This window comes from Pundamilia nyererei, unplaced genomic scaffold (genome assembly GCF_000239375.1).
Source record: "Pundamilia nyererei isolate P.nyererei 1_Seehausen unplaced genomic scaffold, PunNye1.0 scaffold00053, whole genome shotgun sequence".
NCBI classification, from domain to species: Eukaryota; Metazoa; Chordata; class Actinopteri; order Cichliformes; family Cichlidae; genus Pundamilia; species Pundamilia nyererei.
The window spans coordinates 1,047,455-1,068,629 of NW_005187454.1; the positions used below are offsets into that span (position 1 = coordinate 1,047,455).

A 21,175-nucleotide genomic window follows, 5' to 3' on the forward strand; every position below is an offset into this window, starting at 1 on the left:
TTTCTTGCAGAGCATGACCTCCTGAGGCAGGAGCTGAACAACCGTTTCCTGGTTCAGAGTTCAGAGCGGGGCCGGGGGCCGTCCGCTTCGCCGTTGGCCCCTGTGTCACTCCTGAGGGCCGAGTTTCACCAACACCAGCACATGCACCAGCACCAACACACCCACCAGCACACCTTCACGCCCTTCCCCGCAAGTCTGCCCCCGGCCGCCATCCTCACCCCGCCCACCGCACCCCCCATGGTGCGTACCCAAGCCAGAAATGTGAGGATAAGTAAAATAAGCTCCCGTAACTTCCCACCAACTCACCTGTTACCCCTCCCAATTTCCTCTTCAATCAACTCCTCCCTTTTTTTCTTTACCCCCAAATTTGCCAGTTTTGTCCTGTAGCTGTAAGAACCCCTCCCTTCAGAAAAATCAGACACTTTGAGTTTGAATTTTTAAATTTTTTTTTTGCACTCTTCCTGTGGACGACAAGCTGGAAGCATCACGTTTAATTGGGGCTGCCACCTCCCATTACACAAACACACACACGAGCATGTTTATTACACTGTCAATTTAATTGCTTCAAGTACACATTTCCATTATCAGCAACTATATTTGTATTTATTCAACAGATTGATGAGGCAACATGTAAAATGTTTATTTGTAATTTTAAATTAGCAATAGCATGTTCATTCCACTATATTTTCATTATTAACAGCGTGGTGTTCAGCCATGTGTTTTTAGCATGTTTAGCCGCAGCTTTTTTAAACGACACAACAAATGATAACATTTCTCACTTTCAATATTTGATATGTTGCCCTGTGATTGTTTCAATGCTATTAACACATTTAAATATTTTATTTTGCTTTTATTTACATTTTACACAGCATCCCAACATTATTAGAAAGGACTGTAGAGTTTCAGTACGCTTCAGTTTTTATAGAAGCTAATTTCCTGTTTAGATGTGCCTTTTCATTAAAAACAAAGGTACTAATAAGCCGATCTGTGTCTGTATGAATACATTCCTGCAGACTTGTGCTTTTATACATACACACATATATATACACAGACATATATGTGTGTGTTTGTGTAACAGGGACTTATCGCTGCGTGTACGTGTGTGCAAAGCCCAAAAGCAACCATACATTCCAATGACAAATTCAAAGCTTTTCTAGTGGGTCACATGACCTCATTGTGGATAAAGGGGGGAAATGACATCATTGTAAAACTGTTTTGATAACGTTTCTAATTGCTTCCGTGTTTTAAATGCCAACAAGTCTGGAGGGAAGAGGGAGGGGCGTTTAACACTGGCAGCTCTCAAAATTTGTACAGAGGAAAAACGGTTATGACTATTCATCCATCATTTGAAATGCGCAGCAATCTCTGTCAGTCGAATCAGACGGCTCCCCATTTGTAGCTTTTTGCCATTAGTCTAATAGATCTAATCCATCTTGTCATGACCTCTGATTAAAAGCCCGTGGTCCCATTAAGGCCCAACTCCAAGATTATCCCCATCCTGTACATTAGAAATCAAAGCTCTGGTATTTATGGCGCAGTCAGATAAGCATAAGGGCCGTTTACATGATTCTTCGGTCAGCACACACGCTGTTGTCTGGTCTGCTGTTCATTCCTTACATGGAAGGAATTATGCGCTACACAATCCTCTCTTTGAAGATGAAAGAAGTGACCCCCCTCCCACCAACACCACCACCACCACCATCATCTCTTTTGTGTCGTTTCAGTGGGATTTTACACTGACGTTAATGTTGCTGTTGTGTATTTTGTCGTTTTCGCTGTTTTTACTTAACGTATGCCTTTCCCTCCCTCCTACCCCTCAGTAGCGATATTGCTTTCTTCTCCTTAGTGCTTAAAGAAGCAGAGTAATGATGATGTTGTGGCTGTTTTTACTGTTTTGCTATGAAAAGCTAGACCAAGTGTTTCCCAGCTGTGCATCCTCTGTCTATCTCTCTCACACACACGTTTTTTTCCTCCTGCTCTCTAGATGCCCCATGTCATTTCAACTATGTAACAGCCCTTGGCTAATGGCTGTAATTAATGAAATTATGAAGCCTCTATATTTGTTTATTGTTCTACGCCCTCGAGCAGCTGGCTTGCCAAATGGCAGCGGTGAATGCCTGCCCCCTTGCTCCTGCCATGTCTTTGGACGAGAAATATTTTTAATTGTTATAGGATGAAATATTAAGCGTTAATTAGCCAAAGCGGTTTACTATAAAACTGTGACAGCCTCCATAAATTTTAAGGCAAGACTTTTTTTTTTTCTTTATTTGTTTTTTTTAACAAGGCCATAAAGCCGAAATCCCCTCTCCAGTGACAGACATTAAACAGGCCGCGCCTTCAGAAGCGCAGAGGAGCTGTTTAATGAGCTCGGAAGCTGGCTCAGCATTTCCTCTCAATGGGCTGTCTTTGATTCGGGGCCATTATCGCCCACAAACAGGGCCGCCGACACCACCGCCGCTGTTATTACCATTCTGCGCACAGATGTGATTGGACCTGCTTCACCAGACGGCCCCGTGTCCCAAACCCTGCATCTGCACCAGCAGCTTTACCAGCTCCAGCCCGCCCTCCCTCCCCAGCCACCCCTGTCGCTGCACGCGTGCACACAGAAAATCTGATTCATACCCGTTCATTTTCCCATTTTATGTAAACCCAAAACATCTGCGCCTGCCAACTGAGCTTTGAGAAAACACTCGCAAAAAGTACCTGCAAATGGTTTGTGTATTTACGGAATAGGAATAAGTTACTGTCACTTGTAATTAGACATTTTCAAAATAGAGAGCTGGCATTGGCTCGCGAACAGACATACAAAGTCCTCATTCATGCTCCCTTCTCTCTCTTCCTCCCTCCTGTCCATCTCAGCTTACCGACTGCTTTCTCGTGTGTGCGCGGGGCATGATCGGAAACATTTTAAATGTAACCACACTGTATTCATCTGGCAAATTCCAACTAAAATTATTCTGATAGGCTAAGTTCTGCCACAGAAACGCTTTCCTCACAATCCTGAGGTGGTGTCGGTTTCAAGCATTTAATCAGCTGAAATCCCATCTCCTTAAATCAGTCTCAATCATACAAGGCAGACTGTTCACACAGCTTCACATATGACCTCCGTGGTTTTACGGACTGACCTGCTTTTTTGTCTTTTGAAGTACAGTTTCCTAACACTGCAAACAAGTTACATGTCTTCTTGTACTTCCTTCCCAGATATACCATCGGGGCTTTTTGCACACAAAAACATCTCAGCAGTCAAAAGCAATTAGATTCACATTTCTTCAGATTTTCCAGTGATTAGAAACAACTGGTCTGGCCTTAAAACTGTCTGATTCCTAAGCTGGGCCTCCACGCCCAATGTCTGTATGCTCAATTGAAAAATCATGCAGGCTGTCTTCGTCTTGGCAGTGTGCTTAAGCGGTTGTATTGTTAGTGATTTAACTGCCTATCTGACCACGCTGTTTAAGTAAACCCATGACCAGTTCAAGCCAGCTGCTTTACCCCGGGGCTTGTTATTCTGGACCAAACCCTGCTCGTTACCAGTTACAGATGTTGAGCATGTGTTTTTGCCTTTGTAATGTAAAAAAAAAATAATGAGACCTTATTACCAAAGAAGGCTGTTGTATGAGGGATTTTGTTCGAGTATATCATTATGTGGACTTTTGTTTCCTAATGCTTTTCTTTTCTGTCTGTTCCAGTTCGACAAATATGGCCCCAAACTGGACAATCCATTCATCAGACACTCAAATGTAAGTTTTTTTGCACTAATTTAAATGTGTTAACAGTATTTGCATATGGCAAATCAAATATTTGACATATTTGAATGTTGCCTTGACAGCATTTATTGTGGCAGTGGCTTTGTGTGTGTGTGTATCTATATGCTTGAGTCTTGTATGTATGACTGTATGATTTTGTTTTGTGTCTCCCATCTTCCCCTTCCTCCCCCTTCCAGTTCTTCCCCTCCTACCCCCCAACCATGCCAGGCATGCCCCCGCTGCTCCCACACTCAGGACCCTTCAGCTCGCTGCAAGGAGCCTTCCAGCCCAAGGTCAGACCCGCATCCCTTAACCCACTGTCTACAAAGGGGAGATTTTAAGGGAGCTTGAGCATAAAAGAAACCACAAAGTGTGCAGACTTTTACAAGAAAAACACTTTATAAGTGCGCAAAAGGAAAACAAAAATTTAAAACTGCAGGTGGACTCCTAGCCTTAGTCACGACAGGCCAAAAATAGGACCGTGATGTCTGCCTGTCCAGAAGAGCAGAAGGGAGGAGATGCAGGGGAGGGTGTGAGTCTGGCAGATGCTCAGAGGCTGTGACCTGAAGTAAGCCACCAATCAAAGCTGGCCTAAATCCGCTGGCCCTATTCCCAGAGGGCTCAGTGATGGAGGTTCCCTTTTGTGGAAGGCCCCTCCAGATGGTTCAAAGCGCAGTTTTATGCATCCAAAGCCCCTGCTAAGTATTCTTGGAGACGAGCTTGGGGGGATAGAGCTTGGGAAGTATGTTTGTTTGTGGGGCCTGGCGACCCTGGTCACCGTGCAGAATCACCCGATCTCTAATAAGGCAATAGATTAAGGCCTGATTTAGACTTCTGCGGGGACTCTTTGTAGTGCTTACGGTGTAGCCTACATAAGTGGCGACATCGTTGGCGGCATTTTTGCTTGTATGTGGTGCGTTGTGTTAATTACCATGTAGTCCTGTCCTGGTGTTATATATCCAGTGCCAGCTGATGGAAAGAAATAAAATGCTGGGCCTTTTGGTTATTTTGGGGGGGAGGGGATTGCAAACATATCTCTAGTTTTTCCACTTCGCTGTAATTTCCATCACGTTCATTCCCATAGTTTCAGCAATCTCCCTCCAGGTATTTCCTGACATTTGTGAGTCCTTTATATTGATGCTATGATTATAATTCCTTAAACCGAGATTCTCTCACTGATAAAATTTAAAAACGTGGCAAAAAAGTTGCCAGAAACACGAATGAATCGATGATGCTGAACGAGCACATCATACTAGTTGTGGGCTGCATTGACCCGATGTATAGTTACATTTCTCAGGAGGTGCATGTCAGGTTAGGCCATGTGAAATGACATGTGTTTCCTGCTGGAGCATAAAACCCCAGGAACAAGGTTGATCTAGGATCTTGTGCTCTGCAGACTTGAAGATGAAACGATCAGAGATGTGCTGCTCTGGCATAACTCTGAACTCTGGGAAGCATCATTGCAGTTTTACCTATATCAGCTATAGCTGTGCAAATACTTGGGCGTTAGCTGACCGTAGTGCAGCTAATTATCTGGGTTGGAATAGATGCTGGAGGGTCTTCGAGTAGTTTTGCAAGAAATTCGTCTTACATGCTTCCATGCTATCTCCATAACAGCACTGACACAAAGCATAAGAATAAGGTGAAAACTGGGATTACAGTAATCTTATTCATTCTCTCAGGGGATATTTAAAAAAAATAAATGGAAAAAATGCAATTAACAGTGTTCTACAGAGGACCCTCTTGAGGATGCCTGAGACCCCCTTTGGGAATTATTATATGAGGTCAAATTGTTTTGTATTGTTGTGCCAAGTTCAGTTTCTTTCTTTCCCCATGCAGATGATACAGATGTGGTTGATCACCATGTATCTTTTTGTCTTTCTCTGTCAGGCATCCAATCCCATCGATGTAGCAGCACGTCCTGGAGCAGTGCCTCATACACTTCTGCAGAAGGACCCACGGGTAAGCATGAGACCGAGAGCATCGCAGCCACTCTGCTCATATTCCTTCTGATGATAGCCACACATAATCCAGTGCACATGTCTCAAAGAGACATTTCTTCTCATGCATTTCAGTTTCAGTTAGTAGTATGTGTCTTTGTTGTTTGTAATAATGATTATCTGTTTATCCATACAGATAACAGATCCATTCAGGACATCTGTTAGGGTAAGTAGATGCCTTATCCTTTCCTGTTAAATGCTTCATCTCTCTGGCCAGGCCACAAAGTCTAAAACCTTAAAATTCTTTAACAATTCTCGATTAAGCAAATGCAGGGTTTTGGCTGCATTTACGCTTAGCTTTGAGGTCTGTATTGGGGTTAGATATTCTTAATATGTTGCCTGGTTGCAAATTCTGATGAGTTCCCACTTTGTAGTTTGGCCAGAAAAGCTCTATGCCAGAATCAATTTTTAGCTCCCCATATCAAAGCCAGCAGGCTAACCTCAGTTTCTCTCTAAATTTTTAGAAACCTGGCAAGTGGTGTGCAGTGCATGTCCAGATCGCATGGCAGATCTACCACCACCAGCAGAAAATGAAGGTGCGTGAGACAGATAGTAATGTTTTTAAGGAATCTTGCTGTCATGTAAAGCCAGATACACTATATTGGTTATGGAAAACGGGCCAAATAGCTAACTTATTGAAAACACTACATGCTAGAGCAGATCGAGCTGACTTGGATCTTTTGTTTGGGTCTAAACGTAGAACGATCACATGATTGGAAAGAGGCAGAAAGCTTTAAAAGAAGCAAAGCCCAACACATGAAGGCTCCACTTTAAACATATATTTTCTATAAAGGTTCTCTCTGACTCCATAAGAGAAGGGGTAGATGGTAACAGTAGCACTCGGTATCAGACGCAACATGTGAACACAGAACAGAAATGCTTATACGAATTACTCCTCTCACTGACAGAGGATGGTGTGGCCTTGCCATGGAGATCCTCTGCTAATGCCACTGGCCCTGGGTGTCTCAGGCTTTTCTTGGGCCCAGAACCCCAGTTGCCAAGGATTTTGTTTCCCTAATCAGCTTACATATATTTGTTATAACACAGCTAGTCAGAATTGAGAACATGGAGCCATTGTCAAAGTCTCTGTCCTTCTCTGAGCTCTCACCCAGTGTAGCTGACGATCGCTCACGCTCACTCCCTTGTTGGAAATGTTTCGTGCTGTTGCGTACTGACCTAATTTTCTTTGTCTCCTTCTCTGCTTTTCTACAGCAAATGCAGCTGGACCCTCACAAACTTGACATGAATGGGAAGCTGGACCTGTTTAGTCGACCCCCAGCACCAGGAGTCTTCCCAGGGTTCCCGTACCCTCACGATCTGGCACGACCCCTCTTCCCCTCCACAGGTTGGTCAAGGCTCAAAATACCTACCAACATATTGAAAACACTCAAACTTCAAGCCTCCTAACGTCATTACTGCCTTTATGGAAATTAACATTTTTAACTACATTTGGAAAAAACACTTTTTATTTTCCCTCTCGTGCAATGTTCACATAATTATAGTGCTTTGGTAGCAAGTGTTTTGCCTGTAAAGGGAGTCAAATACGTCTATGAATATGCATGGCTCTCAGTTAGGTAATTGACTGATGTGCCCTGTGTTGGAGGGCAACAGAGAAGAGAACGGCCTTTGACTGGTAATTATGCAGCGGTGTGTCAGAGGCACTCCTGTAATTGGTTCTATCATTAACAATTCATGAAATATGGGTGATGGTAGCAGTGTTTTGTGAAAGAGGCCAACTTGTTGTACATTCAAGAGCTGACCTCACTAAGCTGGTACAGACTCACGCACAAACAAATAACAGCTGCAATGAAACCAGCTGATATAGTCAGTAGCATCACTCCACCAACTCTTTGCTCATCTGGTCCACGTTGCGTCAGAGTTTGTGATACTGCGGCAGAAATGCATTTGTTTAACTTAGGGTTTGGTTTGGCGTAAGATTGTTCCCCAACCGACCAGACGACCGGCCGGATATGGATAATAACACTATTTCATCCTCTCTGTCCCGATAGGCTCTGGACACCCCCCTCCGTCTCCATACGGCCCCCCCTCCCACCCCAGTGGATTCCTGCCTCCTAGCCATTTGGCAGGTAAGTGTAAGTAACCCCCATGTTTATCTTTTTTTTTATACATTTATCTCCTCTTTCAACACGAGTCTCTCACTCACTCCTTCTTACACTCATGTTTCAAATACATTAAAAGCCACCAGGGTGTAATTTGAACCAAAGGTATTCCTAGTTTTTGATCTCAGGTTCACTTCAAGGTTAATGTACAATATCGTTAGCAACAGCCAGCTGCAGTACTGCCTCTTACTTTACTATAATATTGAATGTAGCCATCCTGCAATCAGCCAGTGTGATTCATACTACGGTCGAAAATAACTCCAGAGTCCGGGTTTATTAAAATGGAAGTAGTTTCCAGCCTCCAGACCGATTTGTCATCCCTCATTTGCTCGGACAAACTGTACACAGAGCAGCAGCACACAAGACACTATTTTCTATAAGCATGCCAAGCTGATTTCGTCGTACCCAGGAAGAAGGGAATAATGAAGGGGCGTTCGTGCTGTATGATTCTTTGGTACATTCGGTTGTTTGCATTTTTATTCATCATCCTCAGTTCGGACTGAGACACTGTTTAAGTGTCAGTCCATTCTGTGCCTATGAAAACATGGTAAACTGAGGATGAAGATTTAGTCAACAAATGGGAATTCATGTGTGAGGCAGAGGAGATTTCTCAATTCTTGTCTTTTCTAATACGTGAAAAGCTCCAGAATTAAAAATCCTTGAACCCCAATCGGTTGGCAAGTTGTGCATTTCCTGATGGATTATTTCCGATTTAAAGTGGGACTGCAAATTCTTAGTTAATGAGTCCCGTTCGCTGACTTCTCAGACTAAATATTTGTTATCCCCGTAAATTTGGAGGCTATAGTCTGTGACTGATGGAGTCCATCAGATAGTGATTCACCAGTTAAATCACTGTGCTCTGTCTAGGCTAATTTCCACAGCTCCTAATTGTCTTGTCCTACCACAATCCATTTCCAGCTCAGCTCCAAGAACTCAAAACTGATTTCCCCACCAAGCAGCATCATTCCACAAGCCCCAGCAGGTCAGAGACACTCCACTCCAGTTAGTGGCAGTGAATCCAGCATCCAGGCAACCTGGCTACTGCAGGATTACCAGGCAGAGAGCTAGGGTCGCAGCGCTAGAAAACCACGGCTCGCTTGTAAGAGAAAAGCCGAGTGGAATGGGTTGGTGTTGGGGTGAGCACTGCTAGCCAGCCACCCCCCCTTTTGCTAATCCCTGTTTGGCATTTTGCAGATCCTTTCAGTCGCTCCAGTTCCTTTGGCGGCCTCGGCAACCTTTCAAGCAGTGCCTTCGGAGGATTAGGCAACCCCTCGCTTGGTAAGCGTTGGCCCCCTCTCGTCCTCCTCCTCCACCGCTCCCCCCTTCAATCCGGCCCCTGTGGCCAGTAATAGAATAGAGCAGGACAGCGTTAGACCACAGGGAGAGCCAGGAGGGGAGAAAAAAAATCTAGACACTTAGCTCTAGTTTCTGTGTCAAAACAGTCCTAGCCCAGGGAGGCCCAACAAGGCAGCACAGCACACCACAGCAAACCTCCTCCCTGCCTCCACTTCATCTACCAACTAAGTCCCTGACAGCCTGGCTTTAATCTGGCTGTGTTGCTGCCAATAGGCACTCTTAGGTCTGCTGTTTGGTGGTAATTCGTCTATTAATTATTTGACAAGCCCCTTCTGCACCACCATGGAGGGTTTTCTCTTTTCCCTTTGCATCCCTTCTCTATGCCTTTCTCTCTTTCTCTTCATCCTTCCTATTTTTGTGTGCCAAATCGGTCACCCTGTTGTGAAAATGGATGTGATTGGAATAGACATGCCGTGGAATGCTAAGGTTCCCCTTGGCTTTTCACAGCTATCATCTCCAGAGGGCAGTGAGTCTCCCCTGTTCATCCGGTGCAGAAAAGGAAGGGAGGGGGGGGGACCTTTAGTCTAAAAGCAAATGAGTAGGGGGGGGTTTTCTCTCCAGTTCAAGGGGGAGGGGGGCATTAACCTCTAACTCTTTCAAACAGCTTCAGTGCTTCAGTGAGAGAACCTCCAGAGACAAAGACAAAAGCAGCTTTTGTTGTTGAGTCTTTCTCATCTTATGTGTCCTCAAGAAGGTTTTGTGCCCAATTAACTTACAGTGGGTCCCACGCCTGTCTGCTTCTTTCCTTCAGGGTCCAACAGCATGTTTGGCACCAAGGAGGGGCCGGGAGGACTGCCCACATTTGGCAGCCCCCACCACGACACCTGGAACCGACTTCGACGAACCCCGCCGTCGTTCCCCACCCCGCCGCAGTGGCCCAAAACCGCAGATGCTGAGAGAAGCAGCTCCGCCAACAGCCACGAGAGAGAGCGAGAGAGGGAACGGGAGAGAGAGAGGGAGCGAGAGAAAAGAGACTCGTCGATTGGCAAAGAGGAGAAAGACAAAGACCGGTGGGTGAAACACACTTTTGGTTGTATGTTTTTGTGTGTTGTAAAAACCGACTCCTGAAATAAGACCACAATAGCGACTACGATAAACCAGCATTATTATACTTACAAGCTGATCAGTCAGAGCAGAGCAAAGGAAAAACAGCGAATATTTTTTTCTAGGTAGTTACAAGTCGTATCCATGGAAACTGAAATAAATTGAACAACCGGCACGCTTATAAAAGAGCACGACGCGCCGAGAGAAGCTATTTGTCAAAAATTAATTGGAGACATTTCTATGAATGGTACGGCAGCAGAATGAAGGGTTACCGTCAAACAGAGAACAGAGGGATACAAGAGCAAGGCAACTCGTACGATTTAAAAGAGAATTATAAGGCAGATTTTATTGTTGAGAATTAATCAGACACTAACCAAACACGACCTACTGGCAAAAATAAAACTCTTACATTGTGCCGTTACAGGGATTCTGTGGATCGCAACCGCCACTCCAACCGCTCGTCTCCGGCCTCTGCACCAGTCAGCTACCAGATCAGCAGCCTGATTCGCTCCAGCAGCCAGAACTCGAGCGATTCAGGTCGGCATCACAGCGGCAGCGTAGACAGGGTCCGCGAGGCAGAGAAGGAGCTACTGGAGCGACACAGAGAGTCTTCCGCACTGGCTGATGTGAAGGTGAAGGAGAGTCGCTCGCCGGGCAAGGAGATGCTAGAGAGAAGACCCTCAGAAGACTCCATCAAACCCACTCAGCGTTCCCCTTCCCCCTACTCTAAGACAATGATCAATGAGCAGGGCATCAAGATGGCAGGCGGGCCTCTGTCTACGCTCAAGGACAGCGAGAGGAAGGAGCCCCCACCTGCAGAGCTCCTCCATAAGGTGAAAAATGACATGAAGATTAAGGAGGAGAGGAAGGAGGAGCAGGAGGTCATGGTGGTTAGTTCGGAGCCGGCCCCCCAGCCACCGGCCCAAGCTCTTCCTACTCCCGTCAGCCAACCGGGAAACCCGCACCACCACCATCCACCTTTGTCCCAGCAGCCCCCACTTCCTTCACCGCGTGGTAGTGACATCTCAGCACCTGGCCTGCATGGTGTCCCCATGGCGCATTCTCTGCCTCTTTCCATGAGCGCCATGCCTCAGATGGGCAGCCTCAACGTGCTAGACCGGGCTCGCATGGCTCCCTTCATGGGAGCACTTGCAGGAAGAGAGCGCCTGCCGCACACAGCCTTTCCCTGGGATCCGCTCAGAGAGGCCTACCGCAGCCTGGATCTGCAACGCCGCATGGACTTCCAGCTCAGGCCTGAGCCGGGGCATCGTTTCCCCAGCATGTACGAACAGGAGCGAGCCTACCGCGAAAGGGAGGCTCATGACTACTCCCACCACGAGCACCTGTTGGAGGTACGCAGGGAGCACGAGAGAATGCGACAGCAAGCCGAGGAGCGAGAGCGCCTCCACCTGAGGGAGGAGCTGGACAGAGCACGGCTTCATCAGCTGCACCAGTCCCCAATGGAGGGTCATCTACCACACATGCCCCCCTTTATGCCCCACCTAGGCGGCATGCCCTACCCCAGACTCAGCCCCTCCACAGGACACAATGGCCCTCTGAACAGAACACCCCCTACCGCCGCACTTAGCGCACCCCCACCCCTTGTGCCAGCTGGCAGTGCCAGGCCAGCCTCGCCCCGGAGGACTACCCCCCTCACAACCACCCAGGACCCACGGGACTACTCCCCATCACGTAACCCCAAAGAGGTAGAGGCTCGGTAGCTTCTTGGAAAAGTGCAAAAATGTCTTACAGGGCGCTTTCACACGCCCCCGCTCCTCTGATCTGAAAGCTTGTTGTAAACAAAATGCACTGCTCGTCTCCACCAGAGAAGAGCAAAAGTCCCTAAGGGAAAGGGTATGATTGTACAAATTAAAGGTGTGTAAGGCTAATTAAGCACATGCCATGACTTTATTTTTAGTGGACTGGAGGTCGAATAGCGTCGGTAAAGAGAACATAAATATGTGTATGTTTATTGCCGACTTAAATATTTGATAATTATTAATATATTAATCCAATACCTTTTTTTCAACTTTGTGCAAAATAGAGGTCCTCAAATGAGTTTGTACATTTCCTATCCTTGTTCCATGTATAGATATCATTTCTATGAATTTTATGTATTTTGTGCATTAGTCACGCCTTTTACAATATTTATCCCAGTTGATTGTGAGACATATCCCTTATGACCCACTGTAAAGACTGGATTTTGGTTTCAGTAACTTAACCTCATGGTACCAGGATATCCTCAGTGATGACAATGTACAATGCTACATTACCGATTTGTTCTGTTCAATTGTTTTGCCTTTGAGATATGCAGATAAATATATATTATGAGGTCTTTGTTGAGTCTCTGTAAAGAAAACAGATGTAAATAACTTGTTGCTATTCCTTCGCTGCAAGTTTACCATGTAAATTTATTAGGCTTTTTAACCATTTCTAGAAAAACAAAATCAAAACGAAACACGGGAAAATCACCTGCCTGCTGAATATTGCGGAGAGAGACAAGTGTGGCCGACGGACGGGAAGTACGAAGGGAGGGTGTTGTAAGGAGGCCTAAACGGATCATCTGCAATCTATGCAAAGCAGCACACAGCACCCTGCAGAAGAAATCACCTGGAGGGAAAAGACGGTGATACTGAGAGCAACCTGGATTTAACACCTGTTTATATTTACAAATGAAATAACGACTAAATAATTCAAAGACTTCCACGTCACAAACTGGACCAGCCCCAGATAGAAAAATGAGGACACTGTTTAGTGGGCGGCAAAAGGACTCTCTCTGTCAACCTTGTGGTGTTGTGCAGTTGTTTTTCTTAGACTCTTGTATACAAAACAAGTAGAGTTTTAGGCGTGCAAAAAAAAATGAAAATGAACATTCATGGTTTAAAACGTACGGAATAAAGTTTGGACCTAATGTCAAACATTTCCTGCTCATCTTTAATTCTGGCGCTCGGCGCCGGCTGCCAGCTGTGACTTTGTCTGTGAGCCGGACCTGCTGAGTGCTATGTGTATGTGAGGTTGATCGGTTTGCCGGCGATGCCTTAGTTTCTAACATTTAGAGCATTTACTCATCTGATACCAAGATATTACTTTAAAATCATAAAGCCAACTGACTTGGCTGGCAGAGTAGCCTAAGCCATCAGATCATTTGACCGTAATCTGTCATACATGGGCTGCAGAGCTCTTCACAGGGATCGATGAGATTGGGCCAAGGCAATACAGGCAGGGACTAATAGAACATTGATTTTGTATGAAAGCAGGTTTTGAGTGTTTGTGTTGCAGGTAACCGGTATTGACTGGCAGCCCAGCGGCATATTGACCCGCGGTCTGGACTCATTAAGAGGAGCAATGCCTGGGAGGCAGGCTATCAGTTGGTGGAAAAAGAGGCTCCCCTCTCTTCTCATATGCCTCCTCTCCTCGTGCACACCACTCATCTCCTTTTCTAATGAGGCCGGAAGGCACTCTGGAGTGGGCCGCAGAGGGAGCCCTGAGGTGCCCTGTCCTGTTATTGACAAGACCTCGGCTGCGCCTGCTGCCTGAGCAGAGACAGCCAATTCATCCCGATAATGCGCCGACTACTCATCTCGCTGCTGTGCGCCGTGAGGCCCACCAATCCCAGTCCCATGGTATCAACCCATAATGACAGCGTGGATCAAACCGTGGCCAGGTCATTAGGGGATGTTATTGAAAATCAATAGTGCTCCTGTGTCTCACGCACTCCAACAGGGTTTTTAAAGGGCTCCTTGAAAAGACTGTTTGCCAGAATGTGGTTGGCGTATTGGGAAGACTTAAATCACTATCGCTTTCAATTTAGCCTCTCGGTAATTGAACCACATATTCTTCCTATGGGTAGCATCTGTCAGTGGCCGGCCTCACTTTAGCTCTGTGTGCTTTTAGTCCTAATAATCTAGTCAACAGCAGACACTTAACCCCTGTACCTGTTACCACATAGGGATTTTTTTTCTTCCTGTAACTGTTATTTACTAGGCGAGCTTTAGTTGGAGAAAACCACACACCTTAGATTTCCCCCCACCCAACTCAATCACTCTGTCCTGTGCTCTATCCATTTTACGGCTGAGTGTGGAACGGCCCTCCGGAGATGAAAAGCTCCATCAATTTCACTCATCGTCTGGCAAGGTCAATTTATTTCAGCACACAGTCCATCATCAGATGGGAATCAATTGACACATTGCCTGGCATATCCAACCCAAGGTGGATTATTACAGAGCTTGCAATTGTCAGCTTCTTACTAGAGCTATTATTCATGTGTCCGGGGGATTTTTTTTCTTTCTTTTCTTATTTTTTGGAGATTTTGTACAGTGTTCTATATTTATTTGATCACAATTTCCTATGTGATGGAACATTGTTACTTTGACGGGACTTAATGTAAGAGCGTGTCGCAAAAAAAAGCGTCTGGTTTTCTTTGACACATTTCTCCACTGTAATCCCAATTAATAGGATACGGTGGTATCTGAGGTAAGACATTGTTTTATTGTTCCACTAATCCCCTTCATTTATCTGTGAGAAACCTGAATGCTGAGGGTTTGGGATTGAATTTTCATGGTCTCAAATACCTCCAAAAAGCCTTGGCACAGTGCTCACCCCAGATTCAGAGAACAGTGGAACAGGCCTTAAGGGGCTTTTATGGAGCACAATGGCAGCTAATAACACAGTGCCAAGCTAATAAGATGGGCAGCTCTTCCCCCACTGATAAAACATGTATGAAAGCATTTTTGAGCCTCTATGTGGTGGCTCCCAAGATCCTTTTTTTCCCCCAGCGAGAGCTAATGCATTAGTTCCCATTTGAAAGCTGTTTTGAAATGGAGATCGGTAATGAGACCTGGGGCCCCCTCCGTGATCACATTTGCTGGGGCCTCCACTGGGCCTCATGATTTGAGAGACCGCAGCTTTGCTCAGAGTTCAAGTCCATCTCTGCGGGGGTTAGAAAACCCTGATGAGAGCCATTCTGAACCACTAAGCTATATCTGAACTGCGAATTTAGGGAGAGCGCACAAGTCAAGGGCTTTGGCAGTGAATCCTTGTCGCAGCACTCTTTCTAGAATGCGTGTTGTTTTGACCACCTAAAAAGGCTAGCCACATGCATCCTTCCATGTTCCCGTCTTTTTTTTAGCTCTCTGTGTCAACAGAGCGGCAGCTGACAAAAACCAGGCCAGTCAGTGGTTAAGGAGCTGACTTGGAAACAGCCAAATGGTGTGAATTCCAGGCCCTGGTGACAAAGTGCTGTCTAATGTCTTTTCACCTCTGGACCTATGACAAATATTCCAGCTGTCTCACAGCGCAGCTACCATTGCTAGGCAAGCAGACCAAGTAATGCAGCCCAGAAGAAAGAGGATACTTGAATCGGTCACAGAGGAACCTCAAAGTGCACAATATGAGACAGGGAGGAGAAGAAAAGAATTAGAGGAGATGGAAAAGAAGGAGGTCCAGAGCAGCCACCGGGCAAAATAAGTTTTCCACTTTGATTCAACTTGGAGGATTTTTCCAGCCTTTAGTGGAACCTCACAATCTCCAACACTGGCCGTATTATGTACACAAACCATAAAAATGAATAACATTTATGCAGCTGGGCACATCTGGCAGTGATAGGACTCTCATTCACAGACTCACAGGATGGCACTGTGCCGCCACGCTACCCTTTCTGTTCTATGCATGGACATGAGGCACAAGAAGACAAAACGTGGGCGGTGTAAAGGGAGTTTCTGAAATGCTTCGAATGAGTTTAAGAAAATAAGAGATTTCAGGGCAAAATGGAGGCCATACGTGGCTCGTCCAATTTGGCAGAGCCGGCGCGCATGATTAGCCGTAGAGACGTTAATCAAAAGTGGCTCAGTGTTTGAAGGGGCAGTGAGAGGCGCTGCCAGCTGGTGACAACATGGCTTGTGTGCTCGGGCCAAGAGTGAAGTTTATTTGAATACGGATCTTGCCGTGACCGTATTTCTCCAGAGCTCAGTTAGCAGAGCGTTCCCTGGCTCATCACTGGGATCGCCTCAGAGCCGTTGGCACCCGGGAAGGCAGAAGGTTTTTTTTCCAAGCCACAGAATGAGAATTACGATTTAGTCCATCCCCTCTGGTGGTGTGGGCATATTCATAAGTATTTATTCAGTTTGACGCTGGCACAGACACGACACCTAGTTCTTGGCTCTCCGTGTGTGAGGATTTTATTTTGAATATGAAACTATGAAATTGACAAAAAGGCTGTTTTTGCATTCTGTAAATTAACAACACATTTGAAAATCAAACATCCCATTTTTCCACTTAAAATCATGCGAGACCTCTACTGAAAACACGAAGCTTGGTTATTCAGCTGTCAGTTTTCCCTTAGAGCCAAGCTTCAAGACCCAGTGCAAAGCACAACTCTTAGGAGTAATGCGGTGGGATGTGTTTGATCAAGTAAATTCTTAAGTTTGTTTTCAGCTCTCTCAGGAGGTTAGAGGAGGGTTTGTTGGGGGTGATTTACAGATACTGATAGCATTATGGCTTTATTTACAAAATATTCTATATTTTTATATAGTTACAAAAGCAGGATGGATGATTTACAATTTCACTCTTTCTTCCGATTGGGTTCCCAATCAGACAAAGACAAAAAGCAGGTAGGCGGGGCTTCTTCTGTTTGCCTGAGATGACCATATTAGGGATATCCACTCTCAGTGACATCATACACAAGGAAATACAAGAAAAAAATGTCAGAAACCAAACGTTTCAAGAAGTCCAGATGTTTTCAGATTTTTTATAATCCTCGCAACTGTTTCGGGGGATGAACAAACGGCTTTTTTTGTATATTTGTCACATTTACATGTTTCAGATCATCAAACAAATTTTCACATTAGACAAAGAAAACCCGAATAAATACAAATTGCAGGTTTTCAATGATGGTCTCGTTCATTAACAGCTTTCCAAGCCTAACCCTATCCCTGTGTGAAAAAGTCGTTGTAGAGTATGAATGGCAGGCCTGAGGTCATACAGACCATCTCAATTGAATTTAAGTAAATTGGAACTTTTGTCTTGTCAGGTCACAGAATATTTTCTCAAAAGTCTTGAGGATCATTAAGATGTTTATTGACAAATGTGAGATGAGCCTTTGTCTTCTTTTTGGTCAGCAGGTGTTTTCTCCTTAGATCTCTCTCATGGATGTCATTTTTCTCCAGTCTGTTTCATATTGTTGAATCGTGAACACTACCTGTAACTGAGCCAAGTGATGCCTGCAGTTCTTTAATGTCGTTCTGGGTTCTTTTGTGACCTCCTGGATGAGGCTGGCCACTCCTCGGGAGGTTCACCGCTGTTTTGTCCATTTGTGAATAATGACTCTCACTGGAGTTCAAGGCCTTAGAAATGGTTTTGTAACCTTTTCCAGACTGATGGATGTCAGTGACTTGGTTTCTCAGCTGTTTTTAGACCACTCATGAAGTGTAGTTTTTTTTTAGGCTAATTCACATTGTCAGACAGGTTCTATTTAACTGATTTCTTGATTCAACAGGTCTGGTAGTGATCAGGCCTGTGTGTTGCTGGTGAAATTGATATCAACTTTTTTTAAAAATTGTGGTTAATCACTGATAATTCATGATTTAGATTCATGTAATTACTTTTCGCACAGGGTCAGGTTTGGAAAGCCTTTTTCGCTTTATCAATGAACTCATCATTAAAAACAGCATTTTGTATTTACTCGGGTTATCTTTGTCTAATATTAAAATCTGTTCGATGATCTGAAACATGTAAGAAATCAGGAAGTGGAAACTGTACAAAAACTGTACAATTCATCATCTGTATGTGAGGTCATTCTTTGTGTTTTTGACTTCTTTCAGCAACACACGGTCAATGCCACTGTGGCCACAACGGTCACTAGACTGACTTTGCGTTCTCATCGAGTTGTAATGTTCGTCCACAAAAACACTGAATGCACCCACAGCACAGTGGAAAAGGGCAAAGAGATTGTATTCTTCATAAGACTGGCTTCAACCAGGCGTTTCAGCATTCCAGGGCTGGCTTCAGCCCCGCCTCCCATGCTTCTTTGGAAATTTGTCTGGCAGCAAACATGCTTTGAAAGGCTCTTATCTCCTATCTAGCCAGGAGTTTCATGCACCAAAACAACAAACCCTATCTTATCTCAGTGTGTTCGTTAATGTCACAGCTTAAGGGGCTTGTTCTTCCACTTGCAATGGGGCTTGGAGAGCAGATTGTTTGCAGATTAGTAAATGCGGGCCTCTGGAGGTCTTGGAGCTAGTACAAAATACTTGTCTTCTCCCGCAGATGTTCATGTGCGCACACCTCACCGTATTGGCGGCCCTCCCACTTTCCCGTGTCAAATGGCAGGAGTACCGCACAATGGCTGGTAAGCATCATTACCCACAGTCGGATCTACAGCGATAGTTCTCTCATCAGAGTGCCAAAACAATGCACGATAGCTACACGAGGCTACAAATGTTGCTGATGCGCTTCTTCTGTTGCACAAAGCCCTAATCTGTGATACCTCCTGAACCACCTGCAATACTTGATGCCTTTTGCCCAGCCTGTGTGGCCATGTTCACGACCATCCCTCAGTGACACAGGAGAGCAGGCGAAGCTCTACTGGCTTCAGCCATCTGGCTATCTCACACAGCCCTTGGCTACACAGTGGCTCACTCAGCGATTGATTGGGGTGTTGAAGGCCAGCTATTTAACACATCAGAACAACAAGTACTGCTATCATGCTGGCTCCTTTTCATGTCTCGTTTCTGTGCCGCCCAAGAATGCCTCTTATCTCTTCCCTTCTGCTTGTTGGTTTAAGCCAGACAGCATATGCCCACATTCCCCCTGTAATAAACCATTTTGCTTTCGGTGTAACCCTGACAGACAGAAAGACTGCAGCTGAGCTGCGATTGGGGGGGTGGGGGATGGCGGTTTAACCCTTGTGTTGCTCGGTAAGAAAGAAAAAAATAAACAATAAAATCTGCAGCCCACTCTCCTGTTGGTGCACCCAAAGACTGACAGATGAAAATAAAGCCCTATGTTCCATATCATTAAATCCTCCTCTCTCACCTGATTACATTCTTATTAGTGTCTCCATTCTTCTCCCATTATTGTTACTTCTAGTGAAACAGGTCTGATAATGTGCTCTCACTCGCTGGATGCACAACCTGCTCATTCCTATCTCTGATTCTTTGTTGCAGCCGAATGGTTTTTAAATGAAAAGTGTGAGTGCTGTGTAATTATATTTCTGGGGGTATTATAAAATCAAATATCACAATGAATGTAATTTTATTTGCTTGTAATCTCTCTCGCCCAGGCTAATAGGCGTTTTCGAAGGGCACGCCTGGGGGGGGTTTAAACAGCCGACCATCTCCAAATAGAATGGCTGCTCTCTTACTCTCCCGCTCTGCTCCCTTTGTCTTTGATATGCAGGCAAAGGAGCTTGACAGTCTGGGAGACGTGGGAGATTTGTCGGCCTGTGATCTCCATGCCTCCCTGACAAATGAGCGCCTTTGGCAGGGCTGCTGGAGGTATGGCTTCTCTGCCCTGCTGGAATCCTGATGAGACTACTCTGGACCTGCTGGTAATGAAGTCAGGGCACAGGACCAACCTGCTGCCAGAAATGACCTTTAATCTACACACATGCAGGCCATTTGGCATGCGATGACTCAGAGTTGCACAAGCAGCTTTGTGCTATTACATCAAGCACATTTTTCACTGAGATGTTACTAAAATAGACCAAAAACACACAAGTTCAGTCCTTACAGAAATACAGTCACCACATCTTTTTTTAAGCTTATTTAAGAGAGAGAGAGAGAGATGCTGCTATGTGGAAAATAGTTGTTTCGTATTTTTTGGAACAATATGTTACGGCTGATGTTTTATGTGTATTCTTCTTGTTGGGCAATTTAGGATGCAATCACCATCCAGTCAATCTTCATTACATCGGACTCCACTGCTCCACCAAGCACGCAATTGCTTGACATTGATTCTGCAGATTCTTTCAGCCCATGTAATTCCTCACACGGAGCCGTGCAAGTAAAGATCTTTCCACCGGCGTGTCTGTGCAAAGTAAGACGTTAACAAATCACAACCTTAAAAATCTGAATCCCCTCTGACGATAAATGCGCTCATTTCAGCTCCACGCTGAGCATTAAATAGCTGACATTGATCGGGTGCATTTCCCATTCCACAGCGAGGAATATGAAAGCCTCAGTAAGTCCAATCCAACATGGTTGCCTTTGATTTCAGCTCCCACTTTCAGCGCGTCTCTCGGTATTGACTCACAGGAAGAACAAGCACTACCCCTTGTGGCCCAGTTGGCCCAGTGCACTGCGGGTGAATGACACATCCAGCTGCTTCTGGGCCCCTCCTGATAAGTTAACCTTGTGATCACATGCTAATGCCTGATTAATGTTGCAGTAATTAGACACAGCCTTTCACACTTAGTTAAGAGGACATCCTCCAGCAATTAGCCCGAGCCGGAGAGAGATAATTTCAGAGAACACAGCCAAATCACGTTCTTCAGCTCGCCTCCATTCCCACTTGGCAACATTAAGGTTTATTTTCTCATTATTTCATTTAATTACTCGTTTGATGTTTCATGCAGCTGCCACAAGTAATCTTTGATCCAATTAGGAAATGCTGATTGACGTGAGCGTGCGCATGGGATTCAATAAGCTGCCTTCAATTTGATGTTGTGACTATATCAGGGGATCTGTAGAGGTTTCGCGTTCTCCACTGAATGCCATCTAATAGGTTAATAATCTCCCTTAAAAATGTTTCTTAATAGATGGCACACCTTTGTTTGCGCGTGTGTGCACAACACGCGTGCGTTCCAGCACGTGCGCACTGCGCAGTTTCTCTAGCAGATATGGAGCAGCGAGGAATGAATGCGCTAGTGAGGAGAGGGCCCTGCGCTCACCATCCTGCCGCCTGCCCATTAATAATA

The 21,175-nt window shown here is 45.2% G+C and overlaps 1 protein-coding gene across 9 annotated transcripts in view; it reads left to right on the forward strand.

Annotated features, from left to right (window-relative positions):
- fbrsl1 (fibrosin-like 1) overlaps positions 1-13,183 on the forward strand; it is a 275,349-nt gene extending 262,166 nt beyond the window's left edge. For 3 of the 9 annotated variants that reach the window (XM_005733572.1, XM_005733576.1, XM_005733573.1), the window contains 11 exons: positions 11-261; positions 3,687-3,737; positions 3,941-4,036; positions 5,634-5,705; positions 5,880-5,909; positions 6,208-6,279; positions 6,956-7,088; positions 7,753-7,836; positions 9,058-9,141; positions 9,971-10,229; positions 10,688-13,183. In XM_005733572.1, coding sequence (XP_005733629.1) covers positions 11-261; positions 3,687-3,737; positions 3,941-4,036; positions 5,634-5,705; positions 5,880-5,909; positions 6,208-6,279; positions 6,956-7,088; positions 7,753-7,836; positions 9,058-9,141; positions 9,971-10,229; positions 10,688-11,984 — 2,429 coding nt within the window. In that variant the 3' untranslated portion in view covers positions 11,985-13,183. The remainder of the gene's footprint in view (positions 1-10; positions 262-3,686; positions 3,738-3,940; positions 4,037-5,633; positions 5,706-5,879; positions 5,910-6,207; positions 6,280-6,955; positions 7,089-7,752; positions 7,837-9,057; positions 9,142-9,970; positions 10,230-10,687) is intronic. The other 6 variants (XM_005733574.1, XM_005733575.1, XM_005733579.1 and 3 more) reach the window with 6 other exon arrangements.
- The last annotated feature ends 7,992 nt before the right edge of the window (positions 13,184-21,175 follow it).